The 21309-nt window shown below is 44.2% G+C and overlaps 4 protein-coding genes across 14 annotated transcripts; 1 reads left to right on the top strand and 3 right to left on the bottom strand.

Moving 5' to 3' along the window:
* The first annotated feature begins 265 nt into the window (after window positions 1–265).
* On the top strand, window positions 266–12722 carry LOC129171344 (peptidyl-prolyl cis-trans isomerase FKBP10-like). Of its 8 annotated transcripts, XM_054759902.1 has the most exons (12): window positions 266–796; window positions 5005–5116; window positions 5299–7073; window positions 7497–7642; window positions 7713–7902; window positions 7975–8120; window positions 8248–8437; window positions 8516–8661; window positions 9080–9269; window positions 9517–9659; window positions 9815–9978; window positions 10284–12722. In XM_054759902.1, exons 3-12 carry the CDS (start codon window positions 6715–6717, stop codon window positions 10461–10463), a joined length of 1854 nt encoding a protein of 617 aa, XP_054615877.1. In that variant the 5' UTR covers window positions 266–796; window positions 5005–5116; window positions 5299–6714; the 3' UTR covers window positions 10464–12722. The 8 variants fall into 8 exon arrangements, 7 of the variants coding, with proteins under 7 accessions (XP_054615877.1, XP_054615876.1, XP_054615875.1 ...); XM_054759901.1 differs by having other exon boundaries at window positions 5005–7073; XM_054759900.1 differs by having other exon boundaries at window positions 266–5116.
* Window positions 291–6023, bottom strand: p3h4 (prolyl 3-hydroxylase family member 4 (inactive)). Its single transcript, XM_054759906.1, has 7 exons — window positions 5250–6023; window positions 4592–4741; window positions 4351–4522; window positions 3315–3443; window positions 3105–3250; window positions 2822–2905; window positions 291–773 (listed from the first exon to the last, which is right to left on the bottom strand). Exons 1-7 carry the CDS (start codon window positions 5724–5726, stop codon window positions 624–626), a joined length of 1308 nt encoding a protein of 435 aa, XP_054615881.1. The 5' UTR covers window positions 5727–6023; the 3' UTR covers window positions 291–623.
* Window positions 10856–16865, bottom strand: LOC129171346 (cytosolic 5'-nucleotidase 3-like). Of its 3 annotated transcripts, none has more exons than XM_054759909.1 (10): window positions 16734–16865; window positions 16516–16638; window positions 16069–16167; window positions 15736–15805; window positions 15606–15652; window positions 14057–14142; window positions 13875–13964; window positions 12287–12449; window positions 12007–12207; window positions 10856–11458 (listed from the first exon to the last, which is right to left on the bottom strand). In XM_054759909.1, the coding sequence occupies exons 2-10, from the start codon at window positions 16516–16518 to the stop codon at window positions 11348–11350; spliced, it is 870 nt and encodes a 289-aa protein (XP_054615884.1). In that variant the 5' UTR covers window positions 16519–16638; window positions 16734–16865; the 3' UTR covers window positions 10856–11347. The 3 variants fall into 3 exon arrangements, with proteins under 3 accessions (XP_054615884.1, XP_054615883.1, XP_054615882.1); XM_054759908.1 differs by having other exon boundaries at window positions 16731–16836; XM_054759907.1 differs by having other exon boundaries at window positions 16516–16655; window positions 16731–16801.
* Window positions 16866–17148: 283 nt separating this feature from the next.
* klhl11 (kelch-like family member 11) lies at window positions 17149–21228 on the bottom strand. 2 transcript variants are annotated; one of them, XM_054759362.1, is made up of 3 exons: window positions 21120–21200; window positions 20186–20692; window positions 17149–19937 (listed from the first exon to the last, which is right to left on the bottom strand). In XM_054759362.1, exons 2-3 carry the CDS (start codon window positions 20677–20679, stop codon window positions 18353–18355), a joined length of 2079 nt encoding a protein of 692 aa, XP_054615337.1. In that variant the 5' UTR covers window positions 20680–20692; window positions 21120–21200; the 3' UTR covers window positions 17149–18352. The 2 variants fall into 2 exon arrangements, with proteins under 2 accessions (XP_054615337.1, XP_054615336.1); XM_054759361.1 differs by having other exon boundaries at window positions 20186–21228.
* Window positions 21229–21309: the final 81 nt, after the last annotated feature.

Raw genomic sequence — 21309 nt, 5'->3', positions numbered from 1 at the left:
ATAGTACATTTGAATATCATTCTAGGTTTTATAATTTCAATAAATTTAAATGATAGTTCTATTGAATTAAATTATAATATTAAATTCAAATTATAATTGGCCATCTACCTTTTTTTTATTTTTTTTTTTACAATATTTAAATTATTCCTCAGTAGTGGTATAATTAACTATTAATAATTATACTGTGTGTGTGTGTGTATATATATATATATATATATATATATATATATATATATATATATATAAATTTAAAGACAAAGGAAGAAAAACACAAAGGAGATGATGTAAAGTCTTTTTTTCTTCTTCCAGAAATAAAACAAACAATAATAAATTATCCAGAATGAACAATAGAGTTAATGTACAATAGAAAACAATCATATTTAATATATTTCATTGACCAATGCTTTTGTGAAGAGAAATGTCAAATGTGGCCTTGGTTTTCCTGCTTTTGTTGCGGTAAAAAGTGAGAATGTGACTGCACAGGAAGACCAAGTAAGAGAAATGAAAGTTAAAAGGCTGATGACAGCCAAAGAGAGAACATGTCAACCTGTCATCTTGATCAACATGATGAGTTCCTCCTCTTTCTTCTTCTTCAGGCTCCAGTGTGAGGGGGGGTGAAAGGGTCATTCCTCCACCTCGCCCGTGTCCCACTTGGTTTTGGGCTCCTGCCACCACTCTGACAGGATGGACTCCTCATAGTCACCCATGCCCTCAAACTCTGCGTCGGGATGCTCTGCTCGGGAGGCGTCGGCGTGCTCGGGATTCACCTCACCCTGCAGGATACACAAAAACAACAGTAAGCAGACATTTTTATTTAGCTTTTTTATTTTCTTGTGGTTTCCTGTTAGTCAAAGTGTCACCCTGTAAGTGGGGGGAGGAACAAAGGGAAAGTTTATTGCGGCCAACACCTCCTGACCACATTCCACACACCACTGACGGAAAACAAGCCCCACCCCCTTCTAACCTCAGTTTCACACCCCCCCAAACAACATCCTGCCTCTCCTCCACGCTGCTCGACTTCTTTTACTGCTCAGCCACACACTTTTCACTCTTTACTGTGAGGAAATCTTTTTTTATGGAATAAAACCACGAGCGTAAAGATGAAGTCAATCAGCTTGAAATTTTATAACAAAAATGTGGGTTTTTTTCTTTCCTTACTTTCTTAGTACCAACTGCTGCAGTGGCTCAGTTTTGCAGATGCAAATTCTTTGCCCCAAATATCCTAAAGTGACCTAAAGTGAGGCTTATTTTTCCATCTAATTAAAAAAAAAAAAAGTTTGTTTAACACTCTTAGCAATGATGCCTACTGCCAGCAGCGTGTAAACCTTTTTAACTAAAAATATTGTTTTGGCTGCTCTTTTGTACATCAATGCCACTTTGGAGACTGAAACGCCATTTAAAAAAAAATAATAAAATAAAATAAAAAACAACTGAGATAGGAAAAGGAGCGAGCTATGGAAGCCCAGTAGCGCCAAAATGAGATCTGCTACGTCCTAGGTTCCCAAAGTGGGGTACGACAATTGTAATAGGTATGTGTAATAGGTATGTGAACAAAAATGAAAAAAGGTTGTCGCCTAACACTCACAATTGCGAGTGCGCCTGAATGCCTCATGGCGCAAGGAGCAGAAAGAAGACAGAGCATGAAGTTGTTCGTTGCTCTGTGTGCATCATTTGAACAAATAAGTAAGTTTGATGATTATTTTGTGCGTAGAGTGTTTCACCCTGACGATTTCGTTGGTATCGGTGTCTCAATCCCCCGCACGGCGCAGCAGTGAAAACCTGTCACTGTGAGTGGGGCTTTATCTTTGGTTCTATGTATTTTTGTACTTTGGATACCGCTTTATTACGATTGGTAAACTTTCCCCTTCAATTTGGTATGAAATTCATACGCAGTCTTAAACCATAGCCATCGTGAGCGGACAAAAAAAGTGGAGCTGAAATTCAAGCCGTTGAAACGGAAGGATGCCAACATCAGACTGGAATAAAAGGTATGTAGGATGATCACTCATCTATTTATCAGCGCTCATGTGAAACTTTTACAAAATACAAACCCCTAACTACTAGCAAATGAATTAACCAATTCATTATCTTGAATATTTCAAGCTAATTAAGATAAAAAGGTGTGTTTTTACGTGTGCAGGAGTAGGGGGTACGTGGCTTCAGGTCAAATGTCTGGAGGGGGCACGCCAGTGTAAGACGTTCGGGAACCACTGCTACGTCGTCGTAATGAGATACTGCTGCAAACATGAATTTCTTCAAATGCTGCCTTTTCAAATAAAGATATTTTCGGTATATTGCGACTTTTACAATAAAGTTGAGCTCTATAAACCAGGAGGGTAAACAGTAGTGACATATAGAAATGATTTAGTGTCACAAAAGCTTGCAAAAACTATGAAATTGGTATCTCTGAATTAGAAAACCCTCAGTTACTAAATGACAACTTTCTATGATCTCCACCGGCACTCAGCAGAAGAAATAACGTCATTGCGGATGTAAGAAGGTACCATCTTTCTCCTAATAGTCACATGTTATTCACTTGCGTCCTAATGTATTTACTCATTCATAAGCGTAAGCCTCCTGAAAACACCTGAATGATCTGTGTTATTCTTTGAGAAATTAAGGAAAATGTTGGAAAGTCCGCAGCTCTGCATTGAAAAATCCATTTTTTTCCTTCACAAAAGGTTCATAAAAATCACGGAAGTGTTTTTTTTGCAGTCCTGCTCTCCTAACAAGCAAACGGCTCAGCAAACACAATAAGAGATTCAACTAAAACGTTGACTTTACGGCCGGCCGCTGAGGTCTGACCACGCCCTCGTCGTACCTCGTCGTCCGTTTGAAGGTAGTTGAGTGCAAACTGCAGCATCTCCTTCTGCTTGGTGGTCCGCTTGAAATATCTCAGGGCCTCCTGCAGGGAGCGGTCGGGGGACAAAAGAGAGCGAATGTCATGTATGGGCGGCAACTCAGCACTTTCCAGTTAACACAAACGCTTAAACTTTTAACAAGCTTGTATACGACGCCACAGCTGGGGGGGGAAAAAACAGCGGAAGGAAGTCTCTAATTAGCGCGCTGACATGGTGTTAAAACGCAATCCCGCTTTGACTCACAGGCCGAGGCTGGAAGTCCTTCTCCTGGAGGCCCCACTGTTCCCGGTAGAAGCCGTAGTAGTCCACGTTCTGTCGCATCACCTGGTCGCCGGGGTCAAAGAGCATGTAGCTGGCGGCGCACGGGGCGGCGCTCTTTACGTCGTTGACTGCAACAATAAACAAATGCAATCACAGCCGCTGCAGGTCAGGTGGATGTGCACGGCGTCTTACGTTTGTAGTATGAAAACTGGAGGTAGTGGTACATGGTGGCCACAAACTTCTCCACAAAGAAGCCGCCCACGCTGGGGGTCAGATGCTCCTCGCAGCCCACCTTGCATTTTAGCGCCTCCAGGTACAAATCTGGAAAAAACGGACTCAAATAAGTCCTAAAATACCTTTTTTTTTTTTTTTTTCTTTTTTTTCTTGCTGTCAGTTCAGAATGAGTTGTCAATTACTCGTGATATGTCTTTTATTACATACAAATATTTTAAATGACAAAAAAATGACTATTGATAATTGTAATTGTAATCATATACTAATTATAATTAGTAAATTAATTATAATTTTGTAATTCAATAATATACTATTATAAATCATTACAAGCAATATATTTTTATTACATAAAAATAATCAAATTGTTTTAAAATGACAAAAAAAAACACAAAATGTTTTCCAATAATCCTAACGTTCAAAAAACACTGAACTGAAAATAAAATAAAATATAATAACTATAATAACTATGACTATAATATAATAACTACATATAATAATACAATAATATTGGAAAAAATACATTGTTTTCTAAATGTATTAAAGTGTTATGTATTTTAATATTCATAATAAAAATACAGAAAAAACATGAATAAAAAGGCCTAAAATGGCTATTTTTGATACCGAAAACTTTATAATATGTGTCTCAGTTGTTAAACGCATTTTAAATTCCGTTTTACAGTATTGTACTTGCAAATATGCAGTTACGCAACATCACATCTTGTCAAAGCATCTTCCTGCTGGAAAATGTTCAGTGAATTTGTCATACTTATTATATACTCAATTGTACTTGTTTTTTTTTTGTTGTTTTTAAAATAGATCAATTAAAATACTTGACTTATAGTACTGTAACTTTCTACTTCAATGAGTACCTGAAGACAGAAGAAGATGCATTCAAACCAGCAAACCCAAGCAGACGTACACATCTTAATGCTCATAATGATACAAAATATGTAAATATTTGTACTGTAAAGGTCCAGAGTGTGTGTACTCTCACCTGCCAAGGTGGGATAGAAATCCTTGAATTCCAAAATCTCGTAGGAGCCGTCGCATCCGTCCAGACAGAGTGCGTAGACGTCCAGATAGGAGGTGATGGCCTGCTCCATGTGGCGAGCGCTACTACTGAAGTCTCCGTTGTTGTAGAGCAACACACTCTTCACAAACACACTCTGGAAACAACAACACAACAATTCAAGTCATACTCGCACATTAAAAACAAACTCAACTCTTGTCCGAACCTCGTAGGGCTGCTCCTCGTGGTCGATGAGATATTCGTCCACGTCCACCAGCGTCTTGTAGTACTTCATGTTTTTGGTCAGTGGGGGGTCTTTGGGGTTCTTCTTGAGGAAGGTGTGGGCCGCCGACACCGCCTTCTCCAAGTTGTTGAGCTGAGGACCAAAAGCATGGCAGTTTCCATGGCCAGTAAACCACTTAGAACCAACACGCCAGTACACTTATCGATGGATCTATCTAAATAGGTATCAGTGTTTCTTGGAGGTAAATCATTTGTACAAATACATGCCTCCACCCCCAATAGACGCCTGCTACTCTCCGCAGTTAAGTCAATAAATTCCAAAAGTGCTGTTCTACGCCAGTCCAGTTCCTCTATGTCAAGTGTCTAATGGCATTTTTTGTTACTACACTTCTTTAGGGTGTCATTAAGAAGGTGCAGGTGTACCTAAAGAAGTGACCTGTGAGAAGGGCCACATCAGCCCACCAGAGAAGAAGAGGAAGGAGGAGAATGGAGGGGGTTGGTTGTGGAGGTAACACTGCAAGAGACGTGGCACAGGCTCAACTAATTGACTTACCATAACTTTCCTAAACCCAATCATGCCAGCTCCAGAACCTTCTAGCATCAAAATACCACCAAAGTTGTGGCACATGCCCAGTCCTCACCTGGTAGTATGCATACTGAATGTATCGATATGGGGTCCTTTTCTCAAAGCTCTCCAGTAGATCCCTCCGGGGGTGTGCGAGTTTAAACACCGGAAAGTTCGCCTTGCACTTCTTCAAGCAAGCCGCTCTCAGCAGGATGTGGCGCACGACGCGGAGGCTGACGTCCTCCTCCGCCACCACTGGCTCTGCGTCGTCCTTCCTCCGGCTGACGGTGCTACAGTTGCGGCCGCAGAACGTCTCGCTGTCCCGCAGCAGCCGGTGGAGCCTCAAGCTGAGTTCCAGGTACTTGACGCTCTCTGCCCAGTTGTGCGCCGCGTACTGCTCCAGTGCGTAGTTGTACGCAGAGTCCAGCGGCATCACGTCCTTGGCGGGGAAACTCTTGAAGCTATACTTCTCGTACTGGGCCTCCGCCACCGCCGAGAGGAGGAGAAGGAAGGCCAAAGCAGCCGCTACCACCGCCTCGCTGTGCGGGAGCATCGTCGCTCCGGGACGGGGCTCGCGTCTGGTTCCCTAAAAAGTAGTGCGAACTCAGCACGTAAGCACAGGAGACGCATCAGGCTAGAACTTAGAATGTACGATATCCGATTGAGGCTTTCGAAATAAAAGTGCCTTGTAGTTCCTCGCCGTATAAACTCAGGCTACGATTCTTTGCGACTATCTCCTAAATATGCAAAGTCTAACATACCGTTTTGTGGTACTCACTTTTTATATTACTACTGAAAATCAATGTAGTTTATCTTGCATGAACTTTTAATTCAATAACAGGTTTGATGACAGACGTTAGTTTCCGGTTTATTTAGGGCTAGCCCCGTGGAGCTTGACTAAAGCAACATGTCTGGAATACCATTTAAACTCTATGGTCCGGAATGTGATATTTAAAATGGGGTTTCTCAATTTATATTAAAGTTTAACTTGAGTTGATAATGATGAAAATACATATTTACAACTAACTGACATTTTTTATTCGTATCTATAGGCCAACATTCCAAGCAACCTGACAGGTTGAGACATGTGGAAAATTCAGTTGCAAACGTTATTTTTGCCGTTATTTTCTTGCAAGGTGTTGGTCTATTATGCCATCTTTAGACGTAAGTGAATATTGCCGGTATACTGATGAAGAAGGATTTTTGGAAAATTGACATCAACATACATAAGTTTTTTGGGGGGGCGGGGTGACTTTGCGAGTTGTGTTTATGTACACGTTTGCACAATTCCATTAAAAAGTGGGTGGGGGCTCAAGGGTACCGCTCCTTCAGCAGCCATGAAAAACACCTTGAGGAAAGCCGAAAGGGGAAGTTATGTTGGTTTCCTTCAAAATAAAAAAACAGGGGCTTATAGCTAAAATACACTATAGTGACATTCTGCTAAGTGCGTTATAATGAACGTATCATATAGGATTGTGCACGTTAAGGGAACTGATAAGCATTTGCCTTTAATTTTACGCTTTTAAAAGTCGTCGTCGTAAATGTTTTTAAATTGGTGTATTGTTTTAATATTTTCAACCGGAACTAGTTTGTTTCATTCTGTACAGTTCTTCACAAATGTCCCTGACCACAGTGGCGTCTCTCCGGTGATTCGGTTTCTGCTACATCTGCAGACGGGGCTTCCTCGGTCCGTAGTCTTCTGGCAAACGGTCCTCGGGATGTTTCCGCTGCTCCTCCTCCATGTGGTCGCCGTGAAGTGCAGCTCCGAGCCGATGGTGGACGTCGTCGTGGACCGGTACCACATCCCCAAACTTTGCCCGCGAGAGGTCCAAACCGAGGACTTTATACGATACCACTTCAACGGCACCTTCCACGTTGACGGCAAGACGTTTGACTCCAGGTCAAGTTTTTTTTTGTTTGTAAAAAGTTTTGTGTTTGTTTGTGGCGCGCCCGCACCACGATGTTTGTTTAATTTAACCTAATTAGCGACATCTGTTAGCATGTTACTTCCGGGTTCGACTAACCAAAACTTTACTCATTTGCTGACGTCACTAGTGAAGAATAATTGAGGTAATTGATTAATTTCAGGCTTTACTTTTGTCTCTGTTAACTCATGACAGAATTTCCTCTCAAGGCGTTAATTTGTTCATTTATTGTCAATTATGGGTCAGGAATGTATTGTGGAGGACTTTATTTGTAAATCTCTCCCAAAGTCAGCTGGGATGGGCTCCAGCTCACTCATGACCCTAATGAGGACACGCTGTACAGAACGTGGATGGATGGATAAGATGATGATTATAATGTAATATTACCTTGTGTGCAGTCATGACCGCGGCAAAGCCTTCATCAGTCAGGTGGGCCTGGGCCGCCTCATCACAGGTATGGACCGTGGCCTGCAGGGCATGTGCGTTAATGAGCGCCGCAGGATCACCGTACCACCGCACCTGGCCTACGGAAGCATAGGAACAGGTATTAGGAAATGTTCCTCGCCCACAACATTTTTTCCCATCTTTAATCTTTACTGTGAATGTGCCATAAGGTGGCGTCATCCCACCGGACGCCGTTTTGGTGTACGACGTGCTTCTGCTGGACATATGGAACACAGAGGACAAGGTCGAGATCCGCACGCTAAGCAAACCCAAAAAATGCTCTCGTGTTGCCATGGCATCCGACTTTGTCCGTTATCATTACAACGGCAGCCTGCTCTCCGGGCAAGCCTTTGATTCCAGGTCGGTGTATTTGTTTCTGTTGCGTGTGTGTGTGTGTGTGTGTCTTTAAACAACTGTGTGTGTTGACTTCAGCCATGATAAGAATGCGACCTACGACACCTACTTGGGCCAAGGTGATCTCATCGAGGGCATGGACCAGGGTCTGCTGGGAATGTGTGTCAGAGAGAGACGGGTCATCATCGTCCCGCCATTCCTGGCTTATGGAGAGAAGGGACACGGTACGAGTTAACAATACGTCACCATGGCAATACCTGTATTAGCTCCTCGTTACAGTTTTGGTAGAGCATTAGTAAACGGTTTTAATTAGTGGTAATTGAGACTAAAAATGAGCCCGCCTCCCAACAGGACGTCTAGTGCCCCCGCAGGCCACACTGGTGTTTGAGGTGCTGATGGTAGACCTGTTCAATCCCAAAGACGACCTCATTGTCGAGGTCAAGGAGGTCCCCATAGGCTGCACCCGCCGCACCACTGTCGGCGATTACATCCGCTACCACTACAACGGAACCTTCCAGGACAGCACCGCCTTCGACTCCAGGTCCGAATGCCATGGTCTAAATAAAAACAAGAAAAAGTAGTGTGATGAAAATGGACGGTGACGTTGATGTGTTGGCAGCTACCAGAGGAACAGCACGTACAACACGTACGTGGGCATGGGCTACGTCATCAAAGGCATAGACAAAGCTCTGCAGGGCCTTTGCATGGGAGAGAAGAGGAGGGTCGTGGTGCCCCCTCACCTGGCGTACGGCGGAGATGGCGTAGGTGAGTGATGACAAAATTGGGTTGGGGCTCACGTTATGGTTAGGATTGGGGATAAGGTTTGGGTTGGGTTTAGGGTTTGGGTCAGGGCTTGAGTTAACCAAAACAATATCCTGAAGGTCACATCTCAGGATATCCCAAAACCTGGTTAGTTTAGATTTCGGGGTTTGGTTTGTGATGGGTTTGGGGGTTAGATGTTACTGTAATTGAGTAGTTTTTTGTGTTTGTACTTTTATGTAAGTATTTCTTTAGTTTACTTTTCTACATTTTAAATGTTATCAGTTACTGAGTGAAAAGAATACAAATGAAAATAAGTGTAAGGGTTAATATTAACATAATATTTTACTAGTCTGTCCTCCTCTGCTGATCTGTGAGCATGAAAGTTCGAAAAACTTTTTCTTTTTCATGCTTTACCTTCCAGGTGAGCTCATCCCTGGCTCGGCCGTGCTGGTCTTTGACATCCACGTCATTGACTTCCACAATCCTAACGACCCCGTCGACGTCAAAGTGACCCACAAGCCGCAGGAATGCGACGTCCTAAGCGAGGCTGACGACTGGCTGCAGTATCGCTACAACTGCTCCTTAATGGACGGCACCCTGCTGTACTCCTCGTGAGCGCCCTCTGATGTTCACTCTGCTACACTGCACCCTCCACTTGTCCTGCTCTTCCTGCATGGAAGCACACTGCCTCTCATTGGCTCCTTGTCTGACAGATTTACTTGAGGGAATCTTTACGTATCCATGACAACAGCACGTATGCCTGCATGACGCCAAGGTTTCCATACTCTCCAAGCGTGGACTTTTTCCTTTCAAAATGCCATTTTAAAACAAGCTTCATTTTACTCTCTTCTTTTTTAGAGACCAGTTTGACTCGCCCTCAGTCACCACGCTGGGAGCCAACCAGGTTATTCCGGGTCTGGAGCAGGGATTGATTGGCATGTGTGTGGGTGAGACCAGAGAGGTGGTTGTACCCCCCCATTGGGGCCATGGCGAAAGTGGCGGTAAGCTACTGAATGTGAACCCACTAGCCCCCATTATCGCAATTTGGGGGGGGGTTATAGCATCATGCGTTTTTCCTTACCTCAGTCGTTAAAATGAAAAGTGCCTCCACAACTTCTGCTGTGAATGAAATTGCCTTTTATTTTGTGTCGGTCAGCCGGCGGCGTTCCCGGGAGCGCGGTGCTGTTCTTCCAGCTGGAGCTGGTGGAGCTGCGGAAAGGCGTTCCAGAAGGCTTCATGTTCGTGTGGCTGGGAGACAGCCCGGACCCACTCTTCCCCGCCATGGACCTCAATGGTGACCAAGAGGTTCCTTTGCAGGAGGTAAAAAGCACCACCGGTCTGATAACATCTAATCATGTAGAGTTTTTTTTTTTTTTTTTTAAATCGCACATCGAAAAAGTAACTTTGAAAAAGTAGTCTGTAAAACCTCATCCGGATTGTCCTAAATGCTCCTGCTCGGGTACTGACTAGAACTAGATTATATTTCTCTGCTTCTATCATCACAGCACAAACGCTCTGTAAAATGTAAATTTGCCAAAGTACTTGTTGAGATGTCTTCCCATGATTGTTTTTCTTTCCCCTTGCCTCTGTGGATTCATTGGGCCCGCCTTAATTATCCTTTCTAGTTTTCAGCCTTCATCATGCTGCAGGTCCAGCAGGGCAACGGTCGTCTTCGGCCGGGAGTCCAAGCAGACGACGTCATTCAGGACATGTTCAACAGTCAGGACCTCAACAAAGACGGCAAGATCGTCTCATCTGAAATAACGCTTCAGTCGAAGGATGAGTCCAAACGGGACGAGTTGTAAAAAGATGGACGCTCGATGAGGTGATTTTAAATTTTGTGCGTTTTGTCTTAACGTCAACAAACTGTGATGATGTGGAGTCAGAGATGGAAATAGCTAAAAGCCACTGAGTGGAATGTTTGTAAAATAAAAATGAGTGCAAGATATCCGGTGCACCTCCATAGATCAAGTACAAGAATTGTATCACAACGTTTGCCTAGTCAGAGCTGTTTCTAATATTTTGACCCTTTCATGTGACTAAACAAGGCTAGCAAAATATTAAACAGCACAGCACTTTTTGATGCAACACTTGTATTAGATGGCGCAGGTGTACCTAATGAAGTGTCCAGAGATTATGTATTTTGTGAGCCAAATAAAAGTTTTGTAGAAAAAAAAAACAACTGTGTCAACTCTGCTAAAAGATGAAGGTCAAAAAGAATGTTTTATTTCAAGGAGCCCTGAACAAAAGGATGGTGAACTGCAAGGCTGACTAACAGTCCCAATAGAACTCTTCTAATAAACACAAAAAGCAGTAAACAAACGTGACTGGCCACGTAAAGTCTAAAAGGCTGAAATTAGTTTTGCTTGTGTTGTGCGCTTAGACACTTTAGTAGCACCGTGTTAGTCACTAGACCATGATTAGAGTAAAGACGTGGAGGACTATACAGAACATTTGCATGGTGTAGGAGGCTGGAAGTACAGTATGTCATGTGAACAGTGCAAAGATGTCTTACCGTATGGTCCTGCTGAGTATTTGTGTATGCAGCGTCGCTTTCTTTTTTTTAGTAAAACAAAAACAATAATGGACAATTCCTACTTGGACTTTTGTCTGGTACTTCCTGCACCAAAGAGCATCCGGTGTCTTTCTCCGTGGTTTTAAAAACAACTCGTGTGACGACTCCTCAGCTTCACTTGTTGCCAGTGAGGTAGAGCAGGACAGCGTTGGGGACGTCCATGGTCTCGTCGTTGACCAACACAATGTCATAAGAGTCCAAATACGACTGCTTCCTCTCCTCCACCTCAATGGAAAACAAGGTCAACCATTTAAAGCCTTACACCACACCTCAAATAAAGAGAGCAACTGTTTCTTTTGGAAAACGCAACAAAAAAAATGTTTGACACCTCAGAGTGTCTCAAAGTTGTTAGCACAACCGCTCTAATCAAACGGTAGACATGACATCTGTAAAGCTCAAGTTTTGAACAGAGTTTAAAGTAAAAAGTACGGCGCTTTCAAGGGCAAAACCTACCTAAGGATTAAGGAAACACACGATTTTACATTTGGTGTCAATTTGTGGAAATGTATAAAAATACTTATATGTTAAATAAATAAATAAATACATTTCTCCATGAAGATGCAATAGCCGGTCTGCTGACAAGTCATTTTTTTAACACTTCATCCCAATTTGACTGGATTCATACATTTTGACTTGTGAGTGAAAAATGTTTTTAATATGATTTTATATTTCCAGAATTTCTCAGCCTACAATGAATGAATCCTGATGTGAATTCTAGCTCAGTCTGTCTAGTTGTGGTCACACTGAGGTAAGCATGTGAGTGTGTGTGGTACCTTGTCGTTTAGGAAGCCGATCTTGAGGACGTTCTCGATGTTGTGCACGCCGTCTGCCATGGTCAGGTCGCCCAGGGAGTCTCCCAGCAGGAGGACGTTGGGCCGGGCACGGAGCTCCTGGAAATGACCCGTGTTGAGCAGGGCGCCTTCCCTTTTGTTGTAGATGTGGATCAGCTCGCCCTTGAAGGCCTTCAGCACCCCCTGTGAGATGCGACATCAACATTCACGGATGCTGGCGCCCTCTAGAGGACACAAATCACGTAAAAGTGGTTGTGCTCACAGCCTCGTCAAAGTCCATGTAGTTGGAGAAGACCTTGACGTTGGAATAGAACACTCCTGCCTGGCGGATCACCTCCTCCAGGATGTCGCCGATCCCGGCAGAGAAGATGAGCAGAGGAATGCTGTGCTCATACAGATGGTCGAAGAACAGCTGATAGCCTTCCCTGAAACCATGTGACAGTTGACAGGACATTAGTGTCACCAATACACATATTTCACTACTTAGTGCCAATATTTTATCAACAGTTTGCTGCCGAAATGGGCGGCAGAACAAGTGTTTTGTGTTTTTATGGTAAAAATGCTAATTAGCAAAAAGAATGTTAGGAAGACTGGTTGCTGCAACAAGGCTGAATGGGATTCATCGTCTTCAATTTTGGTTTAAATCCATTATTTTTTCATCCTGCATTCTCAAATATTTACAAAATAACACCGCATATAACACAAAAGGTCATGAAAAATATATAAATATAAGGTTTAATAGATATCATTGCAATAAATAAAAACATCAATTCAAAATAAATTGTGTAAAAATGTTGCGTACTGTACTATGATAACGCAATTTATTTTATGTTATAATTTAATGTGGGCTGCAGCTCACCTGTGACCCTAAAAAGATGATATAATAACCTGAATGACATAATACAAATTATTGTAAAAATAAGCTAATTTTTAATAACAAAAAATTCCAAAAGTATATGAGTAATATACATTAAACAAAATATATATAAATAAAATATTTGTCTTTTGCCTTAGATTGTTATAGTGTATAATTTTTTTTCCAATGTACAGTAATTCCTCGTTTATGGCGGTCAACTGGATCCAGATGAGACTGTGATAAGTGAATTTCTGAAGTAGGATTCCTTATTTATAAATGTAACATTTTTGTATTTATGGCATAGAAAACCTGCTTATGAGCTTCCAAATACATTTAACATTAGTAGAGCCCTCTAGACATGAATGTCAACTGTAGCCTCCTACTAACCAACACAGTAGACATAATCAGAGAAAATAAGCCTCATGCTCGTGTGTGTCGCAGTAAATATGAGGACAGGAAGTAACGTCGGGGCTTCAAAATTGAGTTTTAAGTTGTCGTGGGTTACGGCTGCAACAGTAGCCAGTGTTATGATGATATTTTGTGTGAGATCATTTCAACCTGCATTATAAGCCTGTTGTTCTGCCAATCGAGAGTACCGAGTTCACAACTTGTATATATCTTCTGCCTTGTACATTGGCATTTTAGTTCATTTAGTTACATTTGGCCATTTTTATGCTTGAAAATGCTTAATTTGGACTCCAAAAATGCATACATTTTGCTTACATATGCATATTTTTTTTACTAATAGGCCATCTTCAACCATGAAACGGTGATTATTTATTAATTATTTTAGAAAAACCTTAAGAGTGATGGAGCGATGTTGGACCCGTGATGTAGCGAGGGACGACCGTACTTCATAGCCTGTTTTTTTTCCGTACTTTATTATTCTATTGGATTTATACTCATTCATTTAATTTTCATGAGCATCTAATAAAAGAAAACAATTCTGGTGGCAGTCAAGGTGATGTACAGAGGAAAGAAGCATCTTGCTCACCTGAGCATGGCGTCCGATTCTCTCACCACCATGGCCAGCAGGTCCTTCCTGATCTTCTGCTGCACCAGCAGCTCGTGAGCTTTGGTCCACCTGGTTGTCAAACAGCACGATTACCCGCAAATATTCCTGCTGAGGAGAAGATGCTTGTCCACACAGACGGCAGCCACGCTCGAGCAACTCACCACTCCACCATGAGTGGCAGCTTCTCGTCTATCGATCGGGAAGAGTCGATCTCGATGGGGTAGTATGTGTTCAACAGCTCCTTCAACTGAGAGGAGAAACAACCTGAGAATACTGGAAGCAACATCTTGTATCTTTGTCATGCACTGTTGCCAACTCCTCAGTAAGAAAAGTAGCTCTTGGCTGTCCTGGAAGTTGCTAGCTAGAGGATGCCATTGGCTAATTTGCATATTATTAGCATATGATGTAACAGATAATGTATGAAAAAAGCATAACCTCACAGGAGAGACAAAAAAAGTGAGTAAAAAAAACCTTAATATTGTTTAGAATTACAAATAAACTTGACTCTTGGTTTGTGAGTTCAAAATTGGCCATCACTTCATCAAAATAAAATAATTGTTATATTTTATCTCAGCCAGCACCTCAGGCTTGCCTCCAGCCTCCACCCTTTATCTTGCAGTCGGGGCGGACTTACCATTAGACAAACATTTCAAAAGCTGATTATTGTTTTTTGTTTTTTTTTCCCCCCAATTTAAAGTACGTATTACTGTTTTTGTCTTAATTCACATGCTTAAAACCGGATCCAAATGCGTAACCTATCATGATCATTTCGACCGCTCCCCCCTCCCTTCTCATGCAATGGACTATTCCATGTTACTGCGCATGTGCAGATGGATTCCGGAAGACGGGAGCGAAACAAACAATGCTGAGTTACCCCAGTGGAGCAGAGAAGAGGAGAAGGCGAGAGGAAAACAAACAGATTTTATCAAAATTTTTCACAAATGAAGCTGAGAGTGACGCTTTTTATCACCAAGATGTGAGTATATTGAGACTTTAGCTCAGGAAAATAGGAGAAATCGCTTTTGGCAGTGCAACTTAAGCTGACATAACTGTAAAAACATTTAAAAGCAGGTAAATAGTGGCCTAAATTACACACCCACATTTAGTAAAAGTTAAAAAAAGGATGTGGAGACCCCTAATGACTAAATAAGCGCCTGCCTGCAGTTAGGACTAGTTGTTTAATTGATCACACCATGTTCTTCCATCACACTGACATGTATGTGACCAAGTCCATACGAGTAATAATTTAATGAAGATTAAGAAACATTTGCGTTTCTAAAACTCCACTGGCATTGCGGCTCCCGCACGCGTGATTCATTTGCACTTTAGATGCGTAGAGCTCCACTCTGCGCTCAGTGTACCGCGGGAGCTGACTGTGCACCGCTTGTGACTGTTTGGGGCGGGGTGGACCTTACAGCAACACCCGCTGCCGCTCAGTGAGAACTGAAACTGCAGAACAATACGTGCCAGCTTTTAAGTCCCCAAATACCAGAAAACTCTCCAACAACGCCAGAAAAAGCAGCTAGATTTGGCGCTAGTCGCTTTTGAGGAAATATGTTGTCAAGAGGATTTGGAACGTCGCCAAGTTAGCAACACTGTTGTCATGATCCTCAGTGGACATCAGATTATGTTCAAGACGAATTAAGTGGGCTGCTGTGATTCATACATTCATTTATTATTTAAACTACATTTTTAAACAAGTGCTCCTACCTTGTCTTTGCATTCTTGTGAGATTAGTTTGCTGTTGTCCAAAATATCTGCACATAAGAAGTGAAGAAATGTATATTGCAGGGCTACCATACAGTATATGTTGTATAATGTGCATTATCCGTGCACTTACTATGACAGGTGGGACACCTTTTCCCGTTGTATGCAAACCTGGTTAAGGTCATGTCAAAGTCTGAGATAACCTATCAGAAAATACAGTTAGTGCATTGCGTCAGGCGAACAAAAATTTAAAGAAACAGGCGACAACAAGAGGCACACCTGTACATCACATCTAATGAGATCCAATACACTCACAACAATAAACATTGTTGAATTTATACCACTCCAACAGTTTTTATCAATAAACTAACTTTATTACCTTGGTGAAGGCAGAAGTTGTACATTGGATCCATGAGATATGAAGAGCTGGGTGTACCGAATGTAGTGTCCGGTGAACGCTGCTGACCTGCAAAGTGTTGGAGCCAGCCTTCAGCATGGCCTGCATGATCTCTTCCACCCTCTGAGGGTCCCTCATCAACACTGAGGGATTGGACAGCTCGGAAATCTGAAGACAAACGTCCACGATTCGCATAAGAGACAGAGCTACCGAGCTAGTTTGCTAACCAGACAGGCGCAACAGTAACATGCAGCGTTTCCTTACGGATTGCAGAGATATTTTGTATTTTACAAAGACAACAACCAGCCAGTCTTTGTATAACTAGTTGCAGTTTTAACACAGCGGCTACGTCAAAACGTCACAGGTTAGCAGTTCAGCTGCAGCAAGTTAGCTAGGTTTATGTCTCGTGCGCTAAGCTAGCGAACAAGCAAGTTCTATTCCGTGCGCCGCAGTAACTCGGACACCAAATATTACGTAATATATATTACGTATATTTCACGTAACGTAAAATCTTACCATTTCAACGAAATGTATGTAGACGACCAACACGGTTTATATTGGCAGAAAACGTGTCATCGGTTGTTCTCGACAGTTACTTCAGCTGTCAGGAAGACTTGCTCGGCTGCCTTCCAGTGTAATCTACAAGTGTAGGTACACTGAAAACTCATTCAACCTTCAACTGTTGAAAAAATAACACGTTATAATGTTATAAATTTCAGGAAAGGACATACTACCAGACATCTGTTAACAAAGAGAAGTAGTTGATCACACACGAGTATTGGCTGTGTAGTGAACAGATGAGTGATACTATTCATATTAACGAGGCCGTGGTTTGACAGTGAAAGCAGCACGGCTCTTTTGCGTAACTTTAAGATGGGCGGGGACGTCGACGACGTGTTCTCATCTCCTACAAGCAACAGCGACTATTAAAAGGTTCCGCGCAAGGGTTAATTTTGTTTTCTTACTGATTTTAGATTTTTCTATTCAAGTATTTGTATATTAGGGTTTTTACCTTGACACGTTTCGACTGTCACCTGAAATTAAATAGGTTCCACTAGTGTTCTCAAAATTGAAGATAAAACACTCTTTCGAGCTGTGCAATGTTATACTCAATAACGTCGGTCAAACAAGAAGTTTGCAAGCTTTTTAAAAAGAACACATTTGTTGTTGCTGATGATGTCTTTATTTTCAAGTCTCTTTGGAGGGGAAGCACACATTGAGCATCTCTAAACATAAACATACACCCAGCGAGCTGAGAGTGAGGAACAAGTAACACCGGGGGGGAAACAAAACAGCATTTCTCAGCTGCGCCCCAAATGTGTTTAATTGAAACAGGAAACATTAGAAACAAACAATGCAGCAACTTAAACAAAAAGTGCTCTGTCACTGTTGGACCTTGCACACATTTTTTAAATGCGAGTAATTGACTGGCAAAGTGCAAAAAGAAAGGAATGACCAGAGGAAAATTTAAGATAAACCTTATCTCTTTAAGAAAAATAATAAATACTGTACACTGTGGGAGTCTGATCTAACTAAAGCCAGTCTACCAGGAGGATCGAACGACGTGCGTTTGGTAGCGTAGGCTGTGCAGAAGCAAGCGAGAAGGTTATGGCACTAAAGAGCTGACACGCTTGCATGAAGAAGAGATTGTCACAGTGTTTACGAATGGAATGAAGCCTCGTCGGGAATTCTGCGTCATCGGAATTAGTGACGTCCCCCCACTTCCTGGAGCAGGCATATTACATAGGAATGTCAAATATATAATCATAAACAGCTTTGTATTATTTATGTACAAACAAATATTTCATTGTTGGCGCTCATTCTCATGTTTACATTCAGTAAATCCATTCTCACAAACACACATACGTTTCATGGCTTGCTAGAGAGTCGCCGACACCACGACACAGCACAATGGCACAGCGTTCAGTTTGGTGAGAACCACAAAAAGACTGCAGCGTGTTACGCATGTACGAATGGTGCGGTCCAGGCTGGTGATGAAGGAGATTATTCCATGCTGACAACAGGACTGTGTGAGGAAAAACGTGTGTGTTGAGTCAGGCAGGCATCAAGACAGGATGAATTGGAGAGCAAGCAGAATCTTGTATAAAGCCTCCTTCCCACTGAGCCTTTGGCCTTTCAATTGTAAATCCTGAATATCCAACATGTACAGTCCAACTTTTCTGTAGCCTTTTGTTGAGCTACTGTAAGGTGCTGCCCATTGATTGGTCGACAAAGAAATGTCACTTCCTTGTTAGAGTGGGATGTAAGAAAAAAAAAAGCCTAATCAAGTGTAATGAGTGCACAAAGTGTGCACAGATGGCAGCGAGTGGACAGATGAGGACGAGGCTGCGACTCAGCACTCGATCTGCGACTGCAGCTGGCGCCGCAGGGTGAGCGTGCGCCGATGCAGCTGCTGCATCTGCTGCATGCGGTCCCGCTGGCGCGCCAGGTTCTGTGGCATGGGGTAGCGCTGGCAGCCGTACAGGAAGCGGTAGGGGATGCGCACATGGCAGGCGGTGGCCCGGCAGCGCGGCTGCGGCATGGGCGGCAGCAGCATCCAGCGCTTCCTCTCGGCGCAGTAGCGGTACGCCTCCTTGCGGTACTGCTTGTCCACGTCGTCGCTGTTCTTCCAGCCGCCGATGATGAAGACGTCCTCGTCGAAGTGGCAGATGGCGGCGCCCTCGATGCTGGTCACCTCCGGCGGCAGGCTCTCCAGGATCTCGTCGGAGATGCGAGCACTGATCTTCTGCCGGGCGACTTCATCGCGCACGCCGTAGCTCTTGGGGCAGCAGGAGGCGGTGTGGTAGAAGTTGGTGGAGGCCACAGCCATCTGGAACACGCAGTAGTTGTCGATAAGGGGCAGCGAGTCCACATCCTGCCACTGGTGGCTGTCCGTGTCGTAGCGGGTGGTCACCGTCTTCAGTCCGTCGTCTTTGTCCGTGTCGACGGGCGTGCGCGCTGTGACGTAGACATAGCGATCCTCCACACTCACCGCTTTCACGTCCCGCAGGATTTTGGGGGCCGATTCCAGGTTGTGCCACTTGTCCTGCTCGGGCTCGTAGACACTGACGTCCTTGAAGCCAGGACTAAAGTTCCCGTGGCCGCCGATGCTATACAAGATGTCCTTGATGCAGGTGAGGCCGAAGGAGTGCTTGCGCGTGGTCAGGTTGCTCACCTGCTCCCAGGTGTTGCGGTTTGGGTTGTAGCGCTCCACTGTTTTGGCGAAGCCCGGTTCCATGGACCCGGCCACGTAGACGTGTGACTCTGTGGCGGCAATGGCGTGGCCATCCAGGTGGTTGTGGATGTGCGGCAGGTTGACCCAGCGGTCCTCGTAGATGAAGTAGCCCACGCACTCGCTCAGGTAATCCCCTCCCTCGGACACCCCCCCCACCACCATGATGACGTCCATGTTCTGGCCAAAGCGGGGCTGAAAGGACGCCATGTGGGATGACCAGAACTCCATATCGGCCGACTTGAGGTTCTCAAAGCGTATGGCGTGGCCCTCCACCGCCTCTGACACCAGGCGCAGGCATGCCTCGTTGGCAGCCACGAGCCGCTCGTTCTTCACCACCCTGGTCAGGTAGGTGGGCTTGATCTGAGGCAGCCTCAGCAGGCGGAAGAGCTCCTCAAAGTAGCCGCTGCGCTCCTCCGGGTGCTTCTGAACCCACTTCACCACTGCCTCAAAGAGCACCTCCTCAGAGTCCACCGTGATCTCGGCGTCCGACAGCCAGTTGCGCACCAGGTGGTATGGCAGCGTGTAGAACTCCTCATCCTGGATCACCTTGTAGAAGTTACGGCGGATCATGTCGGCAGCACGCAGAGCGAGCTGGTCAAGAGTGTACATGTGGGCCAGGCTGTGCACTGCCACGCAGTTTGTGAGGCTCAGCTTCTTCTTCAGGAACTCACCGCAGAAATCCTTCAACTGTACCAGCAGGAACCTAAAACAGGATGAAGGAGATCAAGGGCTTTAGAAAATGAATATCATTGCAGGTGTTTTCTTCGCAAGGGTGCATTCACACTTGTTGCATTTTTAGGTTGTTTCATTTCTTGGACACCCATTTAGGTCACCAAAAGAATACTTCATAGATAGTTTCGTACAACACATACACATAAAATGTTTCAATAAAATTCTCTTTAGATCGCTGGAGGATGCCAACAACGTCCAAATATTGGAATAACAGGATACCTGTCCGCCAGCTCCAGAACCTCATGCACATTGCAGGTGCTGACTCGTATCTCTCCGGTGTACATGTACTGAATGACGCTCTCCACTGTCTCCGGGTCGAGCCCCATCTCAGAGCTCCACTCCTTCATCTCCACACGGCCAGACAGCGACTCGCAGAACTGCCCTCCCAGCAGCGGCGTGAAGTAGTCGGTGGCCGCGGCCAGCACAGACCTGTGGGCCGCATATTCGCACGTCTGGACGGCCCCGGCGGCCGCGCCACTGCTGAAGGCGAGCGTCACGTCGCAGAACATGCCCTGCTTCCTCTGCTCGTTCTGCCGCCGCGAGAGCTCCGAGCAGTGGGAGGACGACGTGAAGTCCTCGGCCTCTTCCGCGTCGCCGTCCGCAGCTAGAGAGCTCGGAGTGCCGCTAACGCCGCACCCACTCCCGCCACCTCCACCTCCACCGCTGCTGCTGCTCCGGGTAGAGTCATCCGGGTTGGGAGCTGCCGCTGCCATTCTGCCGTCGGAGCTGACAGTGAGCAAAGGGAGGAAAGGAAGGCAAGTGGCGACGGGAATCAGGAGACGGATGGAGTCAAACCAGAGCGCCACATTGAAGCGCCTTTCGCACTCCGTCCTCCATTTCCGGAAGTTGGGCACCGTGGGAATGCTAGGCTACCAACTAGCTTATAACAGCGCAGAACTGATACAAAAACGACAATGACGATTATATAATGATTCATAAAGATATATATATGAGATGTCAATGACATTTTTTATCTCCATGGCAACAATTCGGGATTCCATGACGCATTTTTTTTAGCACGAGAGGTCCTTAGCCTTCGACGACATTTTAACCCACATTTTCCTTGAAATTATTGTTTTTCTAATATTACTTTCTCTACACGCGTGGTTCATGCACTATAGTAAATAAATACACTATTTCTGCCAGGACTTACGTTTCTTGTCAGCGTTCGACCATATTAACACGCAAAACCGGAAATTACCCACCACAACAAAACATACTTCGCTTCAGTCGGTGCTGACAGAAGGCACATGCGCAGTAAGTCAAAGGCATCAACGACTGTGACATCGGCGAATCACTTCCGCCTTCGTCAAACAGGACCCGGAAAAAGGGTGCGTACGTGG

Source organism: Dunckerocampus dactyliophorus, chromosome 18 (genome assembly GCF_027744805.1).
Source record: "Dunckerocampus dactyliophorus isolate RoL2022-P2 chromosome 18, RoL_Ddac_1.1, whole genome shotgun sequence".
NCBI lineage: Eukaryota > Metazoa > Chordata > Actinopteri > Syngnathiformes > Syngnathidae > Dunckerocampus > Dunckerocampus dactyliophorus.
Note: the sequence above shows the minus strand (reverse complement) of the source record. Positions and strands in the feature narration are given on the sequence as shown.

What these genes read in the sequence shown, in the direction of transcription:
- p3h4 (XM_054759906.1), bottom strand. Translation starts at nt 5,726, where the DNA reads ATGCTCCCGCACAGCGAGGCGGTGGTAGCGGCTGCTTTGGCCTTCCTT. An exon ending in ACGAGGAGCAGCCCTACGAG is followed by an intron (nt 4,523 to 4,591) that starts GTTCGGACAAGA and finishes TGTTGTTTCCAG; the next exon opens with AGTGTGTTTGTGAAGAGTGT. An exon ending in CCAGTTTTCATACTACAAAC is followed by an intron (nt 3,251 to 3,314) that starts GTAAGACGCCGT and finishes TTATTGTTGCAG; the next exon opens with TCAACGACGTAAAGAGCGCC.
- LOC129171344 (XM_054759902.1), top strand. Translation starts at nt 6,715, where the DNA reads ATGTTTTTAAATTGGTGTATTGTTTTAATATTTTCAACCGGAACTAGT. An exon ending in GGCAAGACGTTTGACTCCAG is followed by an intron (nt 7,074 to 7,496) that starts GTCAAGTTTTTT and finishes CCTTGTGTGCAG; the next exon opens with TCATGACCGCGGCAAAGCCT. An exon ending in GTACGGCGGAGATGGCGTAG is followed by an intron (nt 8,662 to 9,079) that starts GTGAGTGATGAC and finishes TTTACCTTCCAG; the next exon opens with GTGAGCTCATCCCTGGCTCG.
- klhl11 (XM_054759361.1), bottom strand. Translation starts at nt 20,679, where the DNA reads ATGGCAGCGGCAGCTCCCAACCCGGATGACTCTACCCGGAGCAGCAGC. An exon ending in GTTCTGGAGCTGGCGGACAG is followed by an intron (nt 19,938 to 20,185) that starts GTATCCTGTTAT and finishes ATCCTGTTTTAG; the next exon opens with GTTCCTGCTGGTACAGTTGA.
- LOC129171346 (XM_054759909.1), bottom strand. An exon ending in CTGGCTCCAACACTTTGCAG is followed by an intron (nt 15,806 to 16,068) that starts GTCAGCAGCGTT and finishes ATTTTCTGATAG; the next exon opens with GTTATCTCAGACTTTGACAT. An exon ending in AAGGTGTCCCACCTGTCATA is followed by an intron (nt 15,653 to 15,735) that starts GTAAGTGCACGG and finishes TCTTATGTGCAG; the next exon opens with ATATTTTGGACAACAGCAAA.